The following is a 26,261-nucleotide window of genomic DNA, read 5'->3' on the forward strand; positions in this document are numbered from 1 at the left end:
CAGCCCAACTCACCTCACAGGGTTGCTGTTGGAAAAGAGGAGGAGGAAGGAGTCTTAGGTATGTTCACCACCTTGAGTTATTTATAAAAATAATAAAGGCAGGATAGAAAATTAAATAAAATAAAATAATAAAAATCATTTGCTAGCTGTAGGAGTTGTTCTACACTTCAAAGGTAGCTGCTACCTGATGTCATTAATTTCTAGTGCATGATGCTCTATCAGACCTGTGCTCTAAAAATCTGAAGTCCTTTTGTAAAGTACCACTTTTGAGCTTAATATCCGTCAGTTGTGAGTATTCAGGACAAATGTCTGGCCTAAAAACAGCAACAACGACAGGATTGTGGAGCTTCATTAAAGAGCCATCTGGTGGACTGATTCTTCTCCCCTGACACCCATTTACCAGGCTGAGATAGCAGTGAAAATTCTCCATAACATCCTACAGCTTCCTTTTATTCACCGTTTGCAACCAAGCTGTAGAATCTGGGAGGCCACTAAAAGTAGGAATTTAGGGAAACTTATAGGCAAAGTATTCTCAGAGTTCTGAAGGAATCAGACCTTCTCCTGTAGTGCCCCATAACCAACTTTCCTGAGTGGGGTTACTTTCTGAAAAAAGCAAGATCTCTCACTTATTTATATATTTATACTATCATTTATAGACTACCCACTTCTACAAAGGACTCAGGGTAGTTTACCACCAGAGAAACAACAAGCCAATAAAAAGCATCATCAACCTAACCCAAGGCAGCTCTTACACCATCAGCACCCACATGCCCTGCAGAAAAATAGTTTTCAAGGTTTTCTTAAAGGGTGAGAGGTGGGAATGTTCCTTAATTCAGGAGATGTGGCATTCCAAAGAGTGGGAGCTGCTATTGAGAAGATGCAGCACTGAGCACCCATCCCCATCACCTTCTATGGAATAGGGACTGTCAGCATAATTTCCTTCAAAGATTGCAAAGCGCAGGACAAATAATCCTCCTCCTCCTCCTCCTCCTCCTCGCATTTTCCCACTATCGCGGGGTTTGCTTTTCGGATCCTGAAACCCCACTTTGCCCGATTGTCCGCATCCTCAGGGCGCAGGCCCTCAATTTGCATGTCCTTATTGATGGTGTCTTGCCATCTCTGTTTTGGTCACCCACGTGGCTGCCGGCCATCAATTTTAAGATGGTAAACTATTTTTTTGAAATATAAAAGGGCAGGACAAATCTGTGTAGAAAAAGATAATCCTATCGGTGCCAAGCCCTGCAGAATTCTAAAGGTGCTAACCAGCATTTTAATTTGAACTCAGGGCAAACAGTGCAGCAAACGCAGCATAGATGAAGTGCTATCTCAAGTTAGCCAATGGGCCGCTGCATTTTAGACCACCTGAAACTTTTGAGTAGTCTTCAGAGACAGCCCCGTGTAAAGCGTATTACAGTAGTCTATAGACAAGGTAATGAGGGCCTGAGCCACTATTACTAGGGCATCCTAATCCAAAAGGCCATATGTGATACTCCAGCCAGAGCCAGTCAAAGACCCCCAGGCCTAGTTCTGAATCCTGAGTGCAAGGAGTCAAGAAAATCTGTTTGCTCTTGGATAGTCTGTAGCTGGGATCCCACAACCTTCTCCAAAACCTCCCCTAAAAAGTGAAGGAGGGATATTGGTCAACAGTTGTCTAACCTGACTGGATCAAGAGATGGCTTCTTCAAGAGGACTCATACCAATGCCTCCTCCAAGATGGTTGGCACCACTCCCTGACCACCACCAGAATTCAGCCACACACAAACCTCCTGGCTGCCCAAATAAGCCAGCTAGGACATGAATTGAGCTTGTAGCTGACAGGATCAAGCCACAGAGGGCTTTTCCACATCTCTGATCTTCACAAGCCCAGAAGAATTCAAGACGGTCTCCCATATAACTTCTTAAAGTTCCAACTATTCAACTCCTGTTATGCTTCAGTCTTCTTCCAAAAGAGAGTATGTGTTTCAACAGGCAAATCTGAAGTGCAGAATGAAGGGAGTAGATTGAAACTCAGAACGATAAAAATATGAAGAATATCTGTTTACTTTAAATGAATCTCCAGGGCCAGATAAATTGCATCCAGTGGTACTGAAGGAACTTGTTGATGGTCCAACCAAATCCTTACATATTATCTTTAAGAAATCCTTCATAATGGATGAAACTGCAGATGACTCAAAGAGGGCAAATGTTATCTCTAACTTTGAAGAGGAGGGAAAGGAGGATATTGGGAACTATCAACCACCCATTTCACAACAATATTTGGGAAGATTATAGAGCAGATCATAAAATTATCAATCTGTGAAAACAATGCAATAATTATCAGAATTCAGCATGGATTTGTCAGGAAAAATTTTTGTCAGGCTAACCTTATCTCGTTTGATAACCTGATAAATCTCCCTTACTAGATTGCGGGAACAATATAGAGGTATCTTGATTTCAGCAAAGTGTTTGACAAAGTATTCAATGACATCCAAATTAATATGAATTGGATGGCATAACAATTAAGCCAATACACAGCTGGCTCAAAAATCTTACCCAGAGAGGGCTCATCTATGGCTCCTTGCCAAACTGAAGTGAGTTGGATGCCACAATATTCAGTCCAGGAACCTATACCTGAAAACATTTTTTAGATGAAAAGGTGAGGGGAATGCTTATCAAATTTGCTGATAACACCAAGTGGGTGAAATAGGTAATACTCTAGAAGACAGAAATAAAGTTCAAAAGGATCTTCATAGGCAAAAGAAATGTCTGAAGAGAATGAAACTTAAGAGAGACAATAGAGTTCTTCCTTTAGAAAAAGAAATGAAATGTATCCTAAATGTCTAGGAGGGGGCATATCTGAGGCTGTTGCAAATCCTTTGAAAGAGATGCTTCACAGCACATGGGAATACGTAAGAAGCATGATTCAGACAAACTGGAAAAGTGCAGAGAAGGGCAATGAAGATGATCAGGAGATGAAATCTAAGACTTATGAAGAATGATTAAACAAGCAGGGAACATTTAGCCTACAGAACATAAAACTAAAGGGGGATGGGGGATAGAACAGCACTCCTCAGATCCTTTGAAAGGTGTCACACACAGACAAAAATAAATACCTATTCTCCATTATTGTGGTGCAGGACTGAATGTTAGAAAAAAAAAATCCCAACAATAATTGTTCTACCATGGAGCCAATCCCCCTGTGAGGTTGTGGTCTCCCCTTGACTGGCTATCTTCAAGCAGAGGCTGGACAACAGCCATCTATTGGGAATGTTTTAATTTGGATTTCTGCACTGACTGGGGGTGGACTCAATAGCTTTAAGGCCCTTTCCAATGATGATCTATGAAAGATCTTCCTTCATAGCTTCTACCAGTTTTGCAATAGCAATCATTCCACCCCTGAAATCTTAGGTCATGTTAATCAAATCCAAACGAAACCTCTCAGACAATTCTTGAGTATCAAATGATTACATCTGTTTACAAAAAAAAAAAAGCTTCAAATGTGTTTGGAAAACCAATAAAGGCAACAACTTACTGTAGTTCCCCTTGACAAAAAGCAGACACCCAGTGGATGAAAGCTGCAGACACTGATCGTTCCTTCCTGTCCGCTCTATGATGTCAGTAGTAAAAAATTATTGGATGTGTTAAAATAATGGTTTACAGCAATCCTGTGCCTGTTTCAAGTATGTCACACTCGTTTGCTGCATTGTAATCCAAGAGGAAACTATAGGACTTTTCAGGATAAGCCAGAGAATAGAGAGCATGCTGAGTACCTTGAAAAGGGATCAATTGAAAATGACTCCTTTAATATGTCTAGCAATGAAACATTCAAGGCTGATACTTAACATACATTTTAAAGACCAAGATGTTTGGTCACCAAGAAGGGTCATCTAAGGCACAAGCACGTTTGGGAGGTCTATTTTCTCTCAGTAAATCTTGAGGTCGAGCCCATTTAAATAGCAGCATCCAAGGCGATTTCACTGATTTTGGAAAGCTAAACAGTTTCAGGCTTGGTTAATACTTGGGTGAGAGACAACTAGGAAATACCAGAACTCTTAGTTAGACCAGAGAGGCAAAAAACATTCTAGAGGAAGAAAACGGCAAACCACTTCAGCACTGTTGATGCAAAACTATATGGGGATGTCCATGAAGTTACTTGGAATCAAGTTTGATTTGAAGGAGAACATTAGCATTTTATCAGGTCCACAAACTGGATATCAGTACAAAATAATGGCTCAGCAGAGTGATTAGATACGTAGAATGGAAGTAAATTCAGCCTAAGTATTTGTTCTCAGCACCAGAATTAACTGGATGGACTTCTCACAAAAGTCCAATCCTGGATTTTACTCAAGCACTAGACAACCTGTGGCCTGTTGGGTCATCGTTTCAGAGATATCTCCTTACCAGATTACTCAATGCCTTCAACAATGGAAGAGCTTCTAATGTGCTGCCTTCACTGGAAAAGTTCTTAAAAATTCAGGGAGACATTCAGAGATGTATCTGCCTTGAAAATAGCTGTCATTCCTATTGAACTCTATAGCCCAGTCAAACACCAGGAGCTGACCACAGGAAATGTTTTATGACAATTTTTATGTCATAAAATGTTTTATAAAATTTGCCAAATTTCAATGCCACGTCATGGGGTCATAGAGTCACAGGTCCAAGATTTTGGATGCATTCTGTAAGTTAGCCCATTTGTGGTACCTTGGTTCAAAAATTGTTGGCCTATGACGCACCGTTTCGCCCAGTTAGGTTTGTGACCCTTTTTGCCTGGTTAAAACAAGCAAATGTTACAAACAAAGAGACACAAGAGTTTTAGTAGTATCTAGACAAATTGTGCTTGTTCCTCTGTTTGGGTTGTGTTCACAATGGTTTGTGCTCACATTTTGGAACCCTATGCTATTTCTTCTCATTATTATTAGAATACTTTTCCTTCTCTCTCTCTCCACCCACCCAGTTAAAATAATACTTGATAACATCTGCTGAAGTGGATTCTAGTCTACAAAACCTATGCCAGAATATAAAAAGCAAGTTTTACAAGCTAAACACCTTGTTTAACCACCCAGAATCTATTATTATTAGTAGCAGTAATAGCAGTAGTATGTTTTATCAGCAATATACATGACACATCAGGACAAACAGCAGACCCCTGTGCTAGCAATCTAATATTTGAAAAGGAGAGGAAATGGGAAAAAAGAGTGTAAAGTTAAATGACAGTATATCAATTATATGTATAGGAGAGGAACCCCTGTATTTATTGTTGCCCTTCTCCACTAATAGCAAAGGCAGAATAAAGTATATAAATTGGAAATCCTGTACCTTTGCACAATTTATATACATATAGCCTTGGCATAAGGTGCTTAAAATGGAGCGATAACCCTTGAGCAAGTGGCTGCATTCAACCAAAGCTATCTAGAAATAGTTCCATTATTCAATCACACTATTTTGAAAGCAGTCCAGGAATAATGGTAAGGTTGATGAACAGATCCAATTTTTCCTTTGAGTTCATCTTTTTTTTAATTGACTTTCACATTTCCTTGTAAAACCACCCATCTTTGTCTTCAGGAAGTTGCTTCTTATCTATCTTTGACTGGCAAGCAATATGATTGTGAGGTAACCACCTTAAACATGCTAACAAAGCGGCCAATAAAATAAAATCTGAGATCAGACTCTCAATATCTATTTTACTGATAGATAAATTAATGTTTAATGGCATCTATTAAGAACATCTACATTTCCTAAACTAACTTCTGTCTAGCCTACTCTTGTTGCGGAGTTGGCCTTTCACCTGTTTCAGACATCTGGTTCTCAACATCACCCACTACTCATGGCTGTCAAGCACTTAGGTCAAGGACTAAATTTTGTGCATGCAATCCTCAGTGCCATCCAGTTGCCTAATTAAGGATTTCATAGAATCACAGAGTTGGAAGGGACCTTGGAGGTCTTCTAGTCCAACCTCCTGCCCCAGGCAGGAATCCTCATACCATCTCAGTCAAATGGTTGGCCAATGGAGCACCCACAACTCTTGAGGCAAGCTGTTACTACTCTTGTTCTCCAAATTTGTTTGCCAGGGAGGGTGTAACAAACAGGATGGAATGACAGAGGAAGAGGTCTACAACCTGACAGGTAGTAAACCACAATCCACTTCGGAATCTGGCCTGCCCCCATTGCCTGCAAACCCCAACACGCTTGCCCCACTGTAATCCAAAAGCGATTAATCCCTCCTGCTGTAAATAATAGCATCCCCCCAGAGATACAGACAGGGTCCTCTCTCCCAGGGTTCTGGAAAGTACTCAAGATGTGGCTTTGGTCTCTGGCCCGGGCCGATGTGTGTGTGGGGACCCTGGTTTGGTTCGATCGTTTTAGTCCAGGCTGCCTTTAGTTTGTATCTTTTTTAACTGCTTTTATTGTTTTGTATTTGTGCTGTTAAGCCGCCCAGAATCTATGAGAGTGGGCAGCTATAATAAATTTAAGCAAACAAACAAACAAGCAAATCTTCTACATCTGGTTTGAAACCGATGCTTACCATGGAGAGGGGAACCAGATGGGCTGCTTGAAAGCCCCGGCACAGGACTGCAGCGTCCTCCTTGTTTCGTGGTCAGCTCTTGCTCAATCTCCTCTAGTCCTGCGCTCTTCTGGAAGCGACTCATGCGGTTTACGACCCGGGGGGACATGTGAGTCCGTACGCAGGGCTGCCCTCCGTAGGGATTGATGGGGAAGACATGGGAGGTGCCTCGGAGGGTGCTAACAGCCACCCATCTGCAGTCATGGCTGAATGCAATATCTTGCACCTGGAGGGGGAACGGGAGTGGGAGTGGGGGTAGAAATCAAGTGGCATTGTTAAAGAGCTACACTGATATAAACCCAAAGGCAAATGAAAGCAAACTCATGGTTGAAAGTCCACTCCCTCGCTAGCCTGCTTGCCACAAAAGGTCTGTGCAGGTGGCAGTATTTTCACATCGCGCCCTTCACTGCTTACGAACCCCCAGCCCCCATTCCGGTCCCTTAGAAACCAAGTAAAAAACAGATTGCTGGGCAAGTGCCTTCCTTCAAAGCAGTTCTCCCATTTCCTTCTCAGGGTGTATCTTGGGGGCAACTGCCCCTCTGGTCTTGCTCAGGCCATCCCAAAGGTCACCGGATTGGCCACTACTGAGCTAGCTGGATCTTTGATTTGATCCCACATCCAAGCTCTTAAAGGGCAGGAGCCAGAAATCTGGGGCATCTGTCCCGTGCATGAACATTTGTTAGTGATTTTCCCCCAGCTCCACCCAACGTCTGTCTCTGAGGCTTCACCAGATGCAGCCAGGATCTCTTCCAATTCACAAGCTGATTCCCCTAATTAAGATTCCTATCTCCCCATCCAACCAGCCTGAGCCCCATGAGGTTGGGCAACCTATCTTAATTTGATAGCTAAAGTAGACTTGCCATCTTCAGAAGCCGGCATGCCTCTGTAGACCAGATTCTGGGGGGTCTACTGCATCAAGAGCTTGTATGTGGACAATACGACCTGCAAAAAGTAGTTCAGTATCCTTTTCGAGATAAATGAAATGTTGGGCTGTTGCTTTTTGCTCACATGTAGCCACTATTAAAAAAAAAAACTGCTCCAAGGAACAGAGAACCCATTCCTCCTGTCATAAACAGTATTTCTGACAGTAAGAGTACAAAATAAAAAAAGGATTTTGGGGAACTGGACGAAAATCTGGCTTAGCATTTCATTTTCAGAGAGAAAACAAGGCAGGATATTAATTTTCAAAAATAAATCAAGGGGATGGTGAAGTCTTATGCCTCCTCAATTAGACCACACTTTCTGCTAGATTCAATGAATAACTGACCAACACACACACACACACACACACACACACACACACACACATATAAATGATGGACTAGTTTTCACAAAATGTGCTTGAACATATGGAGGCAATGCCTGCTGAAACCTCAAAAGTCAGAAGGAATTGCAGGGGTGCAGCATCAATGCCCTGTATGAGACCTTGCCCTTCATCCCGTATAGCAAATATGGGGGTGGGGAGGAAGACGGAATCATTTATTAATTAAGAGCAGAAGGGACAGAAGCAGGTCAAAAGTTAGGGATTAAACTTCGGGGTCAAAAGTTTTATCTTTCTATTAATGCAAAGCCAGGAATTTTGCTGGGAATTTTAATACTGAATCAAGCAACTCAATACCTTTAGAATTGCTTAAAACGTTTTCCAGCTAAATCAAGGGCCTAGCTCAGTAAAGCAAATTGTTGTGCAGGAACAAAAATTGCCACAAAAAACCACAGGAGCCTGGTGTAATTTTTTAATTGAATTTGGCTCTGGGTACTGGTTTTTACAGCAGGCAAGCTACATATTAGCTGCTTGCTCATTTTTCATTCTGAGGAAACATGAAAAATGAGAGGTAAATAATCACCAGCAAAACCAACAGATCTCTGCCAAAGTTTTGGATGTGGTCTGAATTTAAAGGGAAGAGGAGGGGAGCTTAAGAAGGAAGAACTTTGAACTTTTCTCCTGAATGAAATTGCATAAAAATTGCTGATAATTCAGAGCCAACAGTTTGAAAATGAAGCTGATCCTTCCTAGAGGTCCAAATCTGGGAAGCTATAACTTGATTTGGAAAATGTGGTACTCAGAAAATAGCAAGGGGATGATGAAGTCTTATGTCTCCCTCAGTGAAGCCACACTTTCTGCTAGATTCAACATCTATCTGACTCATACAATGAAATGCATCGGTATCCTGCAAGCCTAGTGTGATACCAGGGATTGAACCTGGAACATTTAGTTGGCAAAGCAGGTACACCAGCACTGGCCACGTTCTTTCCAACCATGGTGAGATGTAAAGTCTACGTGTATGTCTGTGTGCTTGCACGTGCGTGTGTACAGCATGCCCATTTTGTATAAACTAGTGTCATATTCAAGTTTTTAGAGGGGAGGTGATGAGGAAGCAACAGCTTTAACCGGGCTGTGCCCCACTGGCAACCTTGACTTCATTCACACTGGCGACAGACAGGTTTGGAAGCATTGATAGATAATTCAAGCCCCAAGTATAGGCCTGTACTAAGTTTGATCTAAATTGTGCTCCTGTCATGGGGAGCGTGGTCTCAAATTTGCAGGCTCACAATAAAACAAAAGCAGAACACAGACCTTCCAATCAAAAGGGTATAGGAGGAAAAAGGTAGAATGAAAAATAAAAGAAAATCATCTTGCTGTGCATTTGGCAGGTTACTGAATATGTTTCCATATGAGGGGAAAAGATCACACTGCCAAAACAACTCTCCAGAAAAAAAATACGTTTTTGTAAAATACTTAGGATATTTTTAGCAGGCATGTTAAAATAAGGGTCCTAAGATATCAAGGAGCCTTCTGCCTAGAGAAGGAGCCAATGAGGACACTGTCAACACTGTCACCAGCAGTTATGGCTTTTCCACAGAGGGTTATTTAGGAGAAAAGGGCATCCAATTCCTGACAGTGGCAAACAGGGATGCTTCACTTTATGATAAGTGAGCCCAAGATTATTTTGCCAAGCCAAAATAGCGAGTCAATTCTACAGGCTCTGAAGCCATGCCACACCACCAAAGAAATTATGAAACATTAAAATATATATATTGCATACATTGCTCCTAAAACTCTCCAAGCATACTTTAAACATATAACATTTAAATGAGAAACATATTGTGCCTGACAACGAAACATGGGCTTTGTGGCAAGGAAGACTCAAGATGACTGAGGTTTAGTTAGACTGGCTTGAAGACTATCTTTCAGAAGGCGGAGAGATACTATTGACAAATCAAACATGTCTTCTTTTTTTAATAGTGAATACAGGTGGTGAATGCTAACATAAGTAGAGCAAAATACACTCCCCAACGGAGAAGTATCAACACGCAGAAAAGGAGCCCCAAATCTACTGAAATAAACTTAAAAAAAAAAAAAATTAAGATTGAGCATCGTCACTAATCTTGGATTGCCATCATCAATTAGGTAAGTTTGTTTGTTTGTTTATTTATTTTTCAGATTTCTGTTATTGCCCATCTCCCCCAAAAAGGGGGACTCTGGGCGGTTTACAGTAAAATTGACAATTAAAACCATAAAACCCATAAAATGCAATACAAACAACCAATATAAATAGAAAATAAAATAGATATAAAATCCAAGGAGTGGTAAGATCTCCTTCAGTGGGGAGAGTTCTACGGCGCCAGCCGCCCCCAGGAAGAACTATTGCCCTTCCCATCCCAGGTGAGGCGGCCTGTTCCCTGTTTTAAGCTGTTTTGTGCTTGTTAAGATCTGGGGTTTTTTTTTATTTGTAGAGTTTTTATTATCAAATCGTTTTCATTTATCATGACCTTTCTTTGGGACATTTTATCAAGCAGATTAGAAAGTTTATCAATGAAACAAAGAGTAATATTTACAGAAAGGAAAGGGAAGTTGTGACTCACATGATCTTAAACTCTAATTCCCATCCTATTTAGCAAAGGAGACGGTCAGGAGTTATATCAGATGTAGTCTGGTACCATCCTTTGGACCACAGCATCCCCATTCCTGACTTACAACATAATCCTATGCAAAGAAGCCTCTCTGACTCTCCTAATTTAAGTTTCTTTAGGAGTATGACTTATGTTTCTTTTTTGTGGCATATAAGTGTTCTGTCATGCTACACAGTTTGGGAATGACAAGGAATCTGGTTGAGAAGCCATCAAGGGTGACAGTAATGGACGAACATCACCAATGGTCTGATCTGGCAGAAAGGACTTCTTAAAAGACTGAACTAGCTTGTTCTTTCCTGCAATAGTTTTCTTATCAAAGCCAAGAGTCCCTTGCTTATATAATGACCTCTTATGAATCTCAGAGCTAAAGCCAAGGGAGGATTTAGTTTTTTTCCAAAGAGGAAAGCACATTCCTCCTCCTTTAAGGACAGACAAAACCACTTCAAGTACCTCAGGCCTAAGAGACTGAACTCAAAGAAAAGTCTAAAGAAGCAGCAACTGAATGAAAGTATTTTTAAGTTAACCCATCCTAGGTGAATGGCTTTTCAGTGCAACGAATGCAAACATATAGGAAGCCAAATTAGCTTTCATCACATTATTAAATAGGAGAGGGCTTGAGATCGAATTTAGCAGTTTTCAACAAGGTTGGTTTTCCCAATTCTTTGGGTGCTCCACTTGGAAGAGGCCAAAAATCAAGCCTTGATGAAGTATTCCAGAAATGTACTGTACTTCGAAATATTTAAGACAAAAGCGTAACTAAAACATCTGAAATAAAAAAGTTTTTTAAAACCCATGTGATTCAAGAAACATACTTCTCTGAAAATGTAAGATAGGAAATCATCCACCCAACTGGACAGTGATAGCCCCCTTATCTTGCCATCTCTTACCCAGTAAGTGGCCCCTTCTTACTTCACAGTGTCACCCAACAAGTTCTATTGGCATTAGTAAGAATCTGTCCCCCAAACTGGCAGTCTTAACGCCCTCCAGTGACTCCAGAATTTTGGAGACCAAGCCATTTTGTTAGGGCTTACTCTTCCAGCTCAAAGTAGATTTAGAGGCCCAGCAGAGGAGAAAGAAAATAGCTTGGTGGAGATGGCTCCGAATGGAGTAAGCTGGAATACAACACTTGGAATGAGCGTGCATGTCCAACTTCGCTCTTACTCAAACCACAGCATAAACATAACAGGGAAGTTCTGTGTATGTGAACATGGATAGACGTCCTCACACTGAGACAAGCAAAACAAGGAATTCCACAGGAATCTCAAGGAAAGGTGCTGGTTAAGACCACCAATCCTTCATTGCTCACAAACAGCATCAGCAGACATACTGCCCACTCCACAGTTCGTTCCAAGAGAAGGGAATAGGGCTGTGTCCATCTATATAGTAGTTCTTAAACTGGGGGTAATTACCTCCAAGGAGTAATTTGAGCATATCCTGGGGATAATGGAGCAATTTATAATTGCTTGTTTGTGAGTCAAGGATCCAGTCTGGGACTGCCACTGACGAGATGCTTGGGTAAAACCACAGAGTCTGGGGTTTTTTGTGGGGGTAATGACATTATTTGAACTGGGAAAAGGGCCATTAGGTCGAACACTTTAAGAACCACTGATCCATATCCTTGTACCTGCCTCAACCGTTTGCCCATAACTTCTCTTGGGACAGAAGGAAGGGAAGACAGTAACTCAGGCTTCAAGACATTAAAGAATGTGACAAATCCTACTTGCATCTTCCTCAGAGGAAACTGAAATTGCAAGGCAAATGGAGGGATGCTCGCCAGTTCCTAGGAAAGGCTTCCAAACTGTCTATGGCCGACTGACCTACACTGAGACACAGTTGGGTCAACCAGGAAAGGAAGGTCAGTAAGGTCTAAATATTAAAGGATGGATGGGAGCTTGTGGATTCCTCCAGTCATCTGATCCTCTGGGGCTAAAAAACTTGCAGAATTCTTTGTAGCTATCTGCAGTGATAGTCCTGCAGAGCAACATGAATCAAACCAGCCTGTCCCTTTAACTCCAAGTTACCTCCATGCTGCAAGAAATAAGCCAGTACCACCCATTAATGGAGTTCCTAATTTGAGGGCCAACCACCTTACATTCCCTAGGTTCATTGCTTTTGACACTTTCCAACCCACTGTCTTATGTTCCCTAAATCAAAGGCCAGGCTGTTGGCCAGACCACTGAGACCACTAAAAGGTTCTTCACTGTAGCTTTTGTCCTCAGTTCCTGCTATGTTCAATGAACACATGGTGAACATGTGCAGGGGGAACACAGAGGCATCCACTCGTCCATGTGTACAGCATACAGCATGAAAGGGGCTTTTATGTGTATATAACAACTGTGCATGCAGAGGCCTTTTTCCAACCCTGCACTATAAATGTGTAGATTGGAGTAAAGCCAACAACCATGGTCCTCCTTCCCATTCATCTCCAGAGTAAGTGAACTCTTGGGAGGAATTGATGATAATCGTTAATGTCTTAAATGAACCATTCCTCAACTAGTCAACCACAAATGCTGGGTGAAGTGAGCCAAGGACAGGATAATTCAGAGATCACATGCATTCTCATCATCAGCTTTTTTGGGGCATTGTGGCAAAAAGTTGCACAGCTTTTTTTTTCCCGACACAAGTAATGTGGGCCTGCTGTTACCTACCACACTGAGGAAACACATCATGCCAGAGTTCTTTGCTGCTCATGTTGTGAACAACCAATGCAGGATCACATTAGTGGCTTTTTCAAGTTTATGCTAAACTCATCCAATTTATGGCCATCCTGTGGGCTAATGTACCAAGCAGTGTGTCTGTTTATAACATCTCTCTGCATTTGTTGTTAATTGTGAGGTTATGCTTGGAGAGTAAAGATGCAACAGGGCTTTTTATTCCCCATATATTTACACTGATACTTTGTGGGGGAGATTGGAATGGAAGTAAAAGATGCTTTTAAATACATCACTGGGCTGAAATTCCTAGGAGCAGCCAAACTTCCTAAGCAAATTAGACTGCTTGGGGCTGAATTATATACAGGAGATCACAAAGCAAAAGTGCTAGGACTCTCAAGCCACTGGAGGCTGGAGTAGCTAAATATGGGGAAAGAAGAGGCAACTTAGGAAATGTATACACAGAGGTCAGAAGAAGGCTTGCCTCTTCATGGATTCCACCAATCAGCACAGACAGTCTTTCAGGAATGACTCTTTGCCTCTCCTGCAATGTCTCAGAAGTCCAGGGGGTGAGGTCGTAGGATTTGAGAGAAGGTTCAGCTATTGCCTCTGTCACCAATGACTTTGTCTTCTAAGCAGCTGCAAATATACTTGAAAAAATATGCGAATCAATTGTTTGTTCTGGCAGCCACTGCCTCTGTCTTGTCAGGTGAACTCAGCTTGATGCTGGAGTCGAGCAGATCCTGGAACAACTCCATGTAGTAACCACTATCTGCTGAAGAAATATGGAATGATGTGATGAGGCAGCTGTGCCTTTTCACCAGATAATGGCCTCAATTGTGATGGAGCAGGAATCTGACCATTCCTTAATTATTTTTAAAAGAGATCAGCTCGGGTGGCCATATGTCCAACTTCAGAGAAGACATTCCTCTAAAGCCTCTTCCTTTTGAAGACCTGCCCAGTTTAAAGATCGAGAACCAGAAGGAAGGATAATATGGGTCTTGAAAGCTGGTCCTCAAAAGTTAGTGGAGCCTCATAACAAATGTTCCGGTTATTTAGTTATTATTAAATGCATAGGCCGCCCGATTCCATCATGACTCTGGGCAGCATTCAAGACTATTTAAGACAATGCTTTGCAAAGCAATACAAAAAATGTTCACTGAAAAATAACAAACTCTAACAGACCAACCATCCAACAAGGGACCTGCCACCCGCTCAAGCCCAAGGCCTCAGGAGAACAGCCAGGATTTAAGGGCTTGTTTAAATAAAGCCAGAGGGGAGGCCATATAAATCCCTGGTGGGAATTACTGTTCCAAAGGGTAGACGCTATGACAGAGGAGGGGGCCCACTTCTTGGATCCCAGTCTTTAATCGCTGGGACCCAGAGCATGCTGACTTTACCCAATCACGTGGGACAGGCAGAAACTTTGGAAAACAGTCCTCAGATAACCAGGTCCGCTCTTCTCCACTAGAGCAAGATACATTGTATTTCCATTTTATTTCTCTTTAAATGAACACAACTTCATTCTGAAATTGGCATATGCAAATTATAAACCCATCATCTTTTTGATGATGCATAACTAGCTTAATCATCAATAAAAGGGCTCATTTAGAGTCAGTCTGGTGTTATGGTGAATATCTTGGATCTGAGTTCAGGAAGGCCTGGATTCTATTCCGTAGTCAACCATTTGAATGACCAAGTACTAGTCATTCATTAACTGTAATTTTTTTATCAAGCCTTGGGCCTGCAGATCAGTTGCAGATAATAGGCTTTCTATTCAGAAGATCTCATATTCCAGCATTTCCAGTTTCAAAAATAATCTTTCACTGGGAAGGGCTGTTTCATACGCCAAGACTTGCCACTATCGGGTTAGACATATCAATTATCTGAATTATTTCTGATGGGGTCGAACAACTCACAAAGGGTAAAACGTAAGTAGAGATGGAATATGTATGTCAATTCACTGTCAGGATAAAAAGGAATGCAAATAAGTTTGGTGCCTGTGGCTGTTCCTCTCAGCCTTTTTGTCTCCAAGAAAGGACTCCATCTAGCACAGCAGAGCAAGTACCCTAATTTGAGCAGAGGAGTTGCAACCTGCATTCAGCTTTAGAGGAACTCTCGCTTACACGAACAACAAGAAACACTTCAGGTTCCAAACAGCATCCCTGGTGAGACCAATTTGGTATTTCTTTTGGAAGGGTTCCTTGATGCTTGGCCACTGTGCCGCATCTGGTAGCAGTTGAAGCAAAGGAGACTTTCCAGAGCCACATCAATATTTTTTTCTCAGCCCCAAAAGGTGTTTATGAATAACTGTAGAAGGTGGTGCTGCTGGCTAAAGGCCTCCTGCCAGGATCGGATTATGGGTTGGTTTTGCCACTGTCAAACTCTTTTTTAGTATTTGTTTAACAGCCGTAGCTGCAGGGCTCAAGGACGGAGAGTCCCACTAGTCTGAACACTCGCTGGTGACAGGGTCTTGAAAGCTCCTGTGCTCACTTCAGCATCAGCTCCTTCCCAGAGCTTGGGCCAAACAACGCTTACTTAGGCCCTGGGGTACTGGCTCCTCACAGCTTCCTGCTCCAGTTAGAACACAGTAATGGCTACTGAACTCCGCTGACCATTCATCCCCTCTGTTTTCCAGATAGGACAATAATATTTTTGCAAGGCAGGAACGTTTCCAGAAACCCTGTAATATTTCCTGAGATACTAAACTGAATTGGGCCAATGCCTCCCAAGTCCTAAAGGAATTTCTTTTCATTGTGTATTGCTACTTTGAACCACTTTCCGTCCTCTTAGGGTTTCTTCCTCTGATGATCTTAATCATACTGCTCGTACTGAAAAGTACATGCCAATGTCACTGAGACCAAACACAGGGGCAACTGCTTCTTAGGCTGGTCACATTGGTGATCTGAGCCCAAAAGGGGTTGTTAAACAGTGAACACTTCTGACGTCTGTTTCACCTGGTGGAAGCCGAATGTGAGTACTGCTTGTCCCGTCCACAAAGCTGGGAGCTACCCTCTGGTTCCTTCTTTCCCCTAGAATTTCCAGAATGACCAGGTTTACCAGCCCTCTGCCATTTGCACCTGCTTCGTAGCTGCTCTTCATAAATTGGGGCCTCAGAACCTGATGGAAAGGCTTATTACTTACGTGCCTCCCTGTGCAGTAAGGTCAAGAAATCTGCTCCGTGTCCCTCTCTTTTCAAAAGTTTGGAGGTTGGTTGTTAGGCAGGGGGTTCTCTCAGTTTTGACTCCCTGAATATGGAATACTGTTCCCAGAGAACTTTGCCCGGTGCCAACAAGGTACTGTATACTTTAGCTCCCCTGCTTATATTCCACATGTTCGGGTATGAGTGTGGGGGGGGGCGGGATTGGGAGTTTGTGCATGGGGGTTTGTATTGTGCTGCTTTGGGGCTTCTTTTAGATTTTTCTTAGATTTTTTTGGTTCTTTTTAAATTATTATAGAATTTATATCTCATGATAAAAATAATATATCAAGCAGCCAGAGAGTTTTACTGTTATAATTAGTACTGTACTCCTTCTATCCCGTGTAGTTATACTCCATATTTTTATAACCTATCTTTTCAAAACATTGATCCTTTAAGCCTTCTACGTCACCTAGAAAAATATAGGCAAACACTTTTCTCCCCTTTTGTAGTTCTACATTTAAATCACTGGTCGCATATTTCAATGTTCAGGACAATATTCAAGAAAATCCCTTTCTCTTCAGCCCCTTTTGGCTCAGCTCTATAGCATCTCGTTTAAGCAGCCATGCAGGGACATCGTAACTAGCAGGCATGGGGTTCATTGGTTTATGGGAAGTCTCCGGAATCAATTTCCATAAAAGAGCACCATTCTAAGCTTGCAGGTTTTATTCCCAGAGCTGGAAAAGTACACTTTTCCTACCCATTCCTACCTTTCTTCTGAACTTTTTCTTTCTTTCTTTCTTTCTTTCTTTTTAATTTGCCCTCTCTCTGATTTCACTGTGTTTGGGGGGAGGGGGCACTGCATCAAAGGTGGCACAACCTGCCAGCACCGAAATGGAAAGAGAAGTCCTGTGTTCAGAAACAAACCTGAGAAGCAAAGTGGTGAGAAAAGCACACGGTGTGGAATTCCATCCCTTTGCCTGATTTGTTAACTGCTCTAGAGACGTCAGCTTCTGATAACACGGTGATCGAGAGTCAGTTTACCAAGGAAGACTTTACAAATCCATATACACCTCAGGATCTAAATGTCCCCCTTAGTTTTCACACACCTGCAGTACATGAAACCACCTTTAATATCATGGTTATTGATTTTTGATGCACACACACCCATACCCATTTGACTGAATAAAGAGAGAAAGTGTTGGAAATACCAGGCTTACAAGAAAGACCTGGGATGGTACTGCATTCTGAATTACAGCACTGGCCTCAGGAATGTCCACAGGGAGGATGAAAAATTCAAGATGGCATTGTGAGCTGAAGCCCCACCCCTTTTCTCATGTGTCAACACACATAAAAGACACTGGGCATCTCCCCCGGAGAGTTAAATACTCAAGTCAATGGGTATCCAGGGTTTCTGAGTTTATAAATGAGCAAAATACCCAGAACAACAGCTGATGGTCTCTCGCCGACGTTAGGCAGGTTTGCTCCTAGCCATCTCAGCAGAATCCTATTTCAGGCACTCTCATGTGGGTCTATGAGCAATCGTCTGCAAAAGGTAACACTAGAGCCCTTCCTTTACCACTGCACTCCAGAATAGTTGGCATTAAATGGCATAGTGCACAACTGAGTTCCTGTGGCAAACGATGCTACTTACTGATGATCTCAGCCTAGTCCCTCTGAAATTTTGTTGTTTATTTGTTTAGTCACTTCCGACTCTTCATGACTTCATGGACCAGCCCACGCCAGAGCTGCCTGTCGGTCGTCAACACCCCCAGCTCCCCCAGGGACGAGTCCGTCACCTCCAGAATATCCTCTGTCCACCTTGCCCTTGGTCGGCCCCTCTTCCTTTTGCCTTCCACTCTCCCCAGCATCAGCGTCTTCTCCAGGGTGTCCTGTCTTCTCATTATGTGGCCAAAGTATTTCAGTTTTGCCTTTCATATCATTCCCTCAAGCGAGCAGTCTGGCTTGATTTCCTGGAGGATGGACCGGTTTGATCTTCTTGCAGTCCAAGGCACTCTCAGAATTTTCCTCCACCACCACAGTTCAAAAGCATCTATCTTCCTTCTCTCAGCCTTCCTTATGGTCCAGCTCTCGCAGCCATATGTTACTACGGGGAACACCATTGCTTTAACTATGCGGACCTTTGTTGTCAGTGTGATGTCTCTGCTCTTAACTATTTTATCGAGATTTGTCATTGCTCTTCTCCCAAGGATTAAGCATCTTCTGATTTCCTGACTGCAGTCAGCTTCTGCAGTAATCTTCTCCCCTAGGAATACAAAGTCTTTCACTGCTTCTACATTTTCTCCCTCTATTTGCCAGTTATCCATCAAGCTGGTTGCCATAATCTTGGTGTTTTTGAGGTTTAGCTGCAAGCCAGCTTTTGCACTTTCTTCTTTCACCTTCATCATAAGGCTCCTCAGTTCCTCTTCGCTTTCAGCCGTCAAAGTGGTATCACCTGCATATCTGAGATTGTTAATGTTTCTTCCAGAGATTTTAACTCCAGCCTTGGATTCCTCAAGGCCAGCATGTCGCATGATGTGTTCTGCGTACAAGTTGAATAGGTAGGGTGAGAGGATACAGCCCTGCCGTACTCCTTTCCCAATCTTCAACCAGTCCGTTGTTCCGTGGTCTGTTCTTACTGTTGCTACTTGGTCGTTATACACATTCTTCAGGAGGCAGACAAGAAGACTTGGTATCCCCATACTGCTAAGAACTTGCCACAATTTGTTATGGTCCACACAGTCAAAGGCTTTAGAATAGTCAATAAAACAGAAATAGATGTTTTTCTGAAACTCCCTGGCTTTTTCCATTATCCAGCGGATATTGACAATTTGGTCCCTAGTTCCTCTGCCTTTTCTAAACCCAGCTTGTGCATCTGGCAATTCTTGCTCCATGAATTGCTGAAGTCTACCTTGCAGGATCTTGAGCATTACCTTACTGGCATGTGAAATGAGTGCCACTGATCGATAGTCTGAACATTCTTTAGTGTTTCCCTTTTTCGGTATGGGGATATAAGTTGATTTTTTCCAGTCTGATGGCCATTCTTGTGTTTTCCAAATTTGCTGGCATATAGCATGCATTACCTTGACAGCATCACCTTGCAAGATTTTGAACAGTTCAGCTGGGATGCCGTCGTCTCCTGCTGCCTTGTTATTAGCAATGCTTCTTAAGGCCCATTCAACCTCACTCTTCAGGATGTCTGGCTCTAGCTCACTGACCACACCATCAAAGCTATCCCCGATATTGTTATCCTTCCTATACAGGTCTTCTGTATATTCTTGCCACCTTTTCTTGATCTCTTCTTCTTCTGTTAGGTCCTTGCCATCTTTGTTTTTGATCATACCCATTTTTGCCTGGAATTTACCTCTGATGGTTCTAATTTTCTGGAAGAGGTCTCTTGTCCTTCCTATTCTATTGTCTTCTTCCACTTCCACGCATTGCTTGTTTAAAAATAATTGCTTATCTCTTCTGGCTAACCTCTGGAATTTTGCACTTAATTGGGCATATCTCCAATGTTGCGGACGTCCATAGTTCTTCTGGGACCCTATCTACTAAGTCCAGTCCCTTAAATCTATTCTTCACCTCCACTGCATATTCCTTAGGAATATTAGTGAGCTCATATCTAGCTGATCTGTGGGTCTTCCCTAATCTCTTTAGTCTGATCCTAAATTGTGCAAGAAGAAGTTCGTGATTGGAACTACAGTCAGCTCCAGGTCTTGTTTTTACCGACTGTATATGTGTCCGCCACCTTTGTCTGCAAAGGATGTAGTCAATCTGATTTCGGTGTTGTCCATCTGGGGAAGTCCATGTATAAAGCCATCTCTTAGGTTGCTGGAAGAGAGTGTTTGTTATGCACATTTAGTTGTCTTGGCAAAATTCTATCAGCCTATGTCCTGCTTCATTTTGTTCTCCCAGGCCATGCTTACCTGTAATTCCAGGTGTCATTTGACTGCCCACCTTAGCATTCCAGTCTCCGGTGATGAAAATAACATCTCTTTTAGGCGTGTTGTCCAGTCGGTGCTGCAGATCCTCATAGAACCGCTCTACTTCAGCTTCTTCAGCATCTGTGGTTGGGGCGTATATTTGGATCACTGTGATGCTAGATGGCTTGCCCTAAATTTGAATTAAGATCATTCTATCGTTTTTTGGATTGTATCCGAGCACTGCTTTAGCCACTTGACTATTAATTATGAAGGCTACTCCATTTCTTCTCTGGTCCCCTTGTCCACAGTAGTAGATCTGGTGGTCATTTGATGTGAAGTGGCCCATTCCAGTCCATTTCAGTTCACTGACGCCCAGAATGTCTATCTTTAATCTTGACATCTCACCAATAACCACATCCAATTTGCCCTGGCTCATAGATCTTACATTCCAGGTTGCAATGGCGTGTTGATCCTTAGAACATCCTGATTCGCCGTTCACCACCAGCACCGTCGGCCGCTAGCCGTCCTTTCGGCTTTGAGCTAGCTGCGTCATCACATCTGGGGCTAGTTGAACTCATCCTCTGTTCCTCCCCAGAAGCATTTTGACCATCTTCCGACCTGGGGGTCTCACCTTCCGATGGTATACCGACATATCTCTGGTTGTACTGATCCATTTAGTTTTCACGGCAAGAATACTGGGGTGGGTTGCCATTACCTTCCCCAGGGATCGCATTTAGTCTGACCTCTCTGTCATGACCTTCCCGTGTTGGGTGGCCCTTCACGGTTTAGCTCATGGCATCATTGAGGTGCTCAAGCTCCAGCACCACGACAAGGTAACGATCCTTTGCTGAAGCCCTCTGAAATACTGTGAAAAAATTTAGTCCAGTGCTGCATCTGATATTTTCAGGTGTAAGTGCTTCCTTTTTAATTCAGGGGAAAGAAAAAAAAACCAACCCTGTGCATCAGCTATCGAGAGTTCGGGAAATGCTGTTTCAGATAGTCCAGCTTTTTCTAAGTTACAGAAGTGGCATCTCAGTCCAAACAGCTCTGCCTATTTTAGAATCACCTTTTCTGTTAAACATCAGTGAAAACATACACTTGGTAATCACAGACTGATTGAGTAACACAACACTGAGTACATTTAGAAACCACTATTTAAAGTTTTATTCCCATGTCAATTACAAGAAAGAAGACACCAAAGGGAAGAAGAGATGGACTAAGGCATGCAGCACCCAGCACTTCCCAGGGTTGGGAAGACTGATCCGCCGGCACTGTGAATGCTCCATGATGTGGAGGGATTGCAAGAAGACGGCCCTGTTTACATCTCATCCTGACATAATGGAATTTCTTCAAGGGACAGACTGCAGCCCAGGGATAGAACACCTGCTTTGCACACAGAGGATCCAGGGCTCAATCCTCAACATCAGTGCTGACCACGCTGGCCTGGAGGGACTTGGAGTGAAGCAGCTTCCAATACATCTGAACAGGTTGGGAGTCATCCCCGTCTCACTTCTGGTTCTTTTTCCCCACATAATGCTCTATACGTATCTAAAACTGGCCACAGTACCTTTTTTTAAAGACGTGAATCACGTGGAACGTATTTCTGATGGAGTTCTGCTAGGGAAAGCAAAACTTGCATAACCCGAGAAGTGGTGCCAGCTTTTCATGACTGGATTGTCCCCTCTGTTTAATTAGCCTGCAGGAAAGCAGCGTGGGACAACAGTCTGGGAGTCAGAATAAAAGCAGAAGCTGGACAGCCCAAAAGGCAACATAGGCTTTTTTGGCCAGCAGCCCACCATGCTATCACTGAGCCTATTTGCTAGGGCTTGCGATAACACGGCCTGCAGGCCTTTTGGTGCGTGTGTTTACGTTCAAAGATCAAAGAGACAAGTGCAGCTGGGCTGTGGTCCAAACCTTTATCTGTTTACAGAGAAAGATGGTGCAGCTCTCCAGGACGTGGTGTGGCTCCACTACCGAATAATAACAACAATACGACAAACAGGATTTGTGCAGCACATTAGAAGTCTCCAAAGCAGGGTTCCTCAACCTTGGTAAACTCTAAGCTGTGCGGACTTCAACTCCCAGAATTCCTTTTGCTGGCTGTGGAATTCTGGGAGTTGAAGTCCACACAGCTTAGAGTTACCAAGGTTGAGGAGCCCTGCTCCAAAGCACTTCACTTATGTCCAAAGCACTTTGCACACAAGCATCCCAAATCCACACACTTCACCCAACATGTTAAACAAATGAGGCTGCAAGTAACCATTCAACGGTGGGTGACACCCTAGAATTGAAGGGGCCACTGAGGCCACCAAGTCCAACTCCCTGTGCCGTGCAGGTATCCAGATTAAAGCATCCCCGCCTGATGCTCTGCTTGAACAAGCCAGAGAAAGGGAGACCCCCTTCCCAGATCACTGGGCCCACTGTCAAAATTGCTCTTTCTTTTAGGAAGTTGCTCACTTGGAACTGCCTCACTTGCCTGCGACATCTCCCTTTAAGGCAGCTTTGACGATGAGGGACTCGCAGAGAGAGCCCTTCTGCCATTTCACCATATGCCTTGTCTAGGAGTCAAGACCCTGATTTAGACCCGCCCGTTGGCTTTAATATTTTCAGCCTTTCACCTTTGGGCTGCCTATGTTCACACGAATCGTCAACAGCCCCTAGAGGATAAACAATGGCCCTGATCATATTTGACATCAAGCCAAACCAAAGTCCACATGAATCCTGGTTTACAAATGTTTTTTTTAATTATTCTGGACCTCTAGCCTGTTTGACTCCACCAAGTTGATGAGGACAGGCAAGCTGCCGATTAAAGTTGACGCAAAATGTGGGCAGAAGAGCCTGAACGATTCGAACAGTATGTGATCTGTAGGAATAGTAGTATACTGTACTAAGTTCGATCTACCTTAACTTAATAGTATAGTCCCTTCTCCATTTATTCAGCCTGTATAATCGATGTTTTGCTATATTGCCTTTATATTCTGAAAGAAAGGTGTGCCCTGAGAAATGCCAGGCACAAGGCTCTCTGGCAGTTACTCTCTTGCCTCTTTCCATAACCACATCAGGGTCACTGTGTTAGAATAACAATTGGCTGACTAACACCTACGGTATATTAAGGTTGTTTTGTTACATTTCAAAGAATGTGCCTGTAGTGTCTTCACACTCTATTACCTCATAGTTGTGCCAGTTGTAAAGCAATTCCCTTTACACCCAGGCTGCCCTGCGTTGATCCACATTCTACAGAAGATCTATGCAACTTTGAAAACTACTTTTTGCTGTTGGGTGCAGGAGATGAGTGGCTCACTATAACCCGCTAGCTTTGAAAATAAACAAGGACTGGATCCTCTCTAGTCCTTGATGTTATTTGGTGAGTTTGGTGAGTGTGTGTGTGAGGGAGGGAGGGAGAAGTAAGTACATTAGTTTTTGAGTACAAATGGAAATGAAAATACAGCAGTCTTTGAAGGGCTGAGAATGATGGACTGTAGAATTTGAAAAAACCAGGGCTGAGAACTACAGGCTGCAGATTGAACACACACCCTCAAAAATCCTTATAAGACAAAGAGCAATTTACGCAAGCAGTTTTCAGAACAAAGGATTTTCAAGACATTGTTTTTCTCGCTGCTGAAATATAGGTATCTCTGTAACATGCAAAGGCTAAAAGCATATACGTGCAATTACATAAATGTTCAAAATGATAGGATATCCTTGGCAACCTCAACCACCAATTTGGCCTTGCTCTCAGACAACTTCAAGATGTCAAGAGGCTGTAAAACCCAGCTATGCCTTTTGCCAAAGGGTGCCAACTTGGCTGGTTTTTAGAGCAGCTCAGACATTTATGTTTCCCTTGTTTGTCTCTTGATTGTTATAAAGTTTGCTTTCTGCTCGAATCTGAGCCAACTTAAAATTGCATACATTTAAATAAATTAGAACCAAGCCAAACCCACCCAAAACTTTTGTGAACCCAGTCAAAGAAATTGTTTTGTTGATTTCTCAACACCCCGTAAGACATGTATTGCCTTGCCTTGCTCTCAGGCATCCTCAGTTGACTTCTTTTGCCCTACGTGACTTCACGATACTCACTAAAAGTTCTTGATTGGCCAAGATTAACCATGTGACTCAACCAACGTAAGAAAAAGGAAGTTGCAGCAGCCAAGTAAAACAATGGCAACGAGCAGGATTTTTTTAAGTTGACTGTTCATATGCAAGGCATGATCAAGCCTAAGTCTAGCATTTTCAAATGCCAATTCACCAACAGTAGAACGCCTAGCATACAGTCCTTCCATGTAGGGAGACCATCTGTATGCCTCTGGTTCTACATTACATACATAAATTATCTTCCTTCCTCCTTGACTTTATACCATACTTCAGAGCTTTAAAAATACTCATATTCTGCTTTTTTGCTTTGTTCTTCTTGGGGGGGCGGGGCTCACTTACTGTTGACTTTTATCACTTTTATTTCCTCGTTTTACTAATTTATTTGTGACTTTATTATATGTATATTTACTGTACACTAACACAGAAAGAAAGGAGGATTGTCTTGAAAAGCAGCTTATAGACAATGAAAAGAAATAAAAATGTTATAAAGTAAAGCATTAAATGCTTTGAACCCCACCAAGTAGGTATTTTAGGACTGAATTCTGAAACAAAATACTCTTCATCACAGCTTTAAATTATATCAGCCTTCCTCCATCTGGTCAAACATCATGCTGCCCACAGGTTATGGGAGTAAAAATTCCAACACATGGAAAGAGCATAAGGCTATGAAGACTGGAAGCTGGTTTATAGCAGAGAAGAAATTATTAGTTACCTCTGAAGTGCAGTGTTCACAAATAAAATTACCATCATCTCAGTGCAGCTTAGCTCCCAGAGAAGTTTGCACTGGTTGCAATGTATGATAGCAGCAATAAAGAGAAGCCAGTTTCAGTATCCCTCCATGGTTTTCCTTCAAGTATTTAATCCTTGCTTATCTTTGTACAGACAGCAATATGATATTCTGCAAGTTGTGTATGCTATTAAAGGTCTTCTGCCATTTGACTATACAAGGATGCTGATAAATTTCTCTCAAGCTGACAAAGAAACCCAACTAATGGACTTTGTACCCATATTTTGCCCACAGCCATGTCATTAGTACAGTTAGCTATCTTGATCCTCATTCATTTAAGGGCCCACCAAATTCAGTCATATTTGGCAAACTGTCGGTTCCTCGATTTAAGATTGAACGCAGCCGCCTTTTATCATCGTGTTTTAAAAAAACCCAAACACACATGAATCTTTTACAAAAACATATGAATCTGTCGTAAGTGGCCTTCCTCTGACTGGACTGCCAAGACGAGCAGTTTCCAAGGACACCCACGTTGATTTCCCAATTGCCAAGTTCGTATAAAAGTCCCCCTCACGGTTCCTTAGGCGACTTACTTTGGCTTCGGTCTCCCCGCGGTGTAACGTGTACAAATGATGGACGGCACTTTGTGAAGATGACCAGGGGTGGGTGAGAATTTGGAAGATGTGGAAATCGTGGCCTAGTGTGTCTGCTGTTACCAGAAACATGCCTGGAGGAAAGGAAACAAAGAGGTGGACACGTGAGAGAGAAAGTATCAGTTTTGTTGTAAAGTGGGGTTCAGCCAGATAAATTCTGTTGGATCTCCGTTCCCCTCCAACACCTGAAAAAGAAGCATGAGCAGAACTCAACTTTTAAATAATTTGCTTAAGGTTATTTTTTTATTTTATGCAAAAGGCATTTTTCATATAGTACGCCCAGCAGAACTTTCCCCAGCATATAATAACGGAGGGGCTAAGACCATGAAATATTCTTAAGTTTGTGAATTGTTGAAAATCAGGAGGTACATGCATATTGCTATTATCTTCTGCAAAATGTTCAAAGGAGAGGTTATTCCCTTCATCTAATTTATTATGTATATTTACTCAGAAGTTAAGTCCCGTTATGTTAAATGAGCTTCTCTTCAGTAAAGGAACGCAGAAAAAAAAACTAATAAAGCTGATTTAAAGCTTGCAGGCCTAACATATTTTGTGGAGGGAATGAAGTGGGAGTATAAGAGAAGAAATAGCACACACTTTAGACATTTATAAAATGTGAAAGC

General features: G+C 42.4%; 1 protein-coding gene across 4 annotated transcripts in view; it reads right to left on the reverse strand.

The window, feature by feature from the left end:
• BCAS3 (BCAS3 microtubule associated cell migration factor) overlaps window positions 1–26,261 on the reverse strand; it is a 530,779-nt gene that overhangs the window by 358,694 nt on the left and 145,824 nt on the right. For all 4 annotated transcript variants that reach the window (XM_063296564.1, XM_063296551.1, XM_063296543.1 and 1 more), the window contains 2 exons: window positions 25,579–25,712; window positions 6,503–6,767 (listed from right to left, as the gene is read on the reverse strand). In XM_063296564.1, the coding sequence (XP_063152634.1) occupies window positions 6,503–6,767; window positions 25,579–25,712 (399 nt within the window). The remainder of the gene's footprint in view (window positions 1–6,502; window positions 6,768–25,578; window positions 25,713–26,261) is intronic.

The sequence above is a fragment of the Candoia aspera genome, chromosome 1 (genome assembly GCF_035149785.1).
Source record: "Candoia aspera isolate rCanAsp1 chromosome 1, rCanAsp1.hap2, whole genome shotgun sequence".
Classification (NCBI taxonomy): domain Eukaryota; kingdom Metazoa; phylum Chordata; class Lepidosauria; order Squamata; family Boidae; genus Candoia; species Candoia aspera.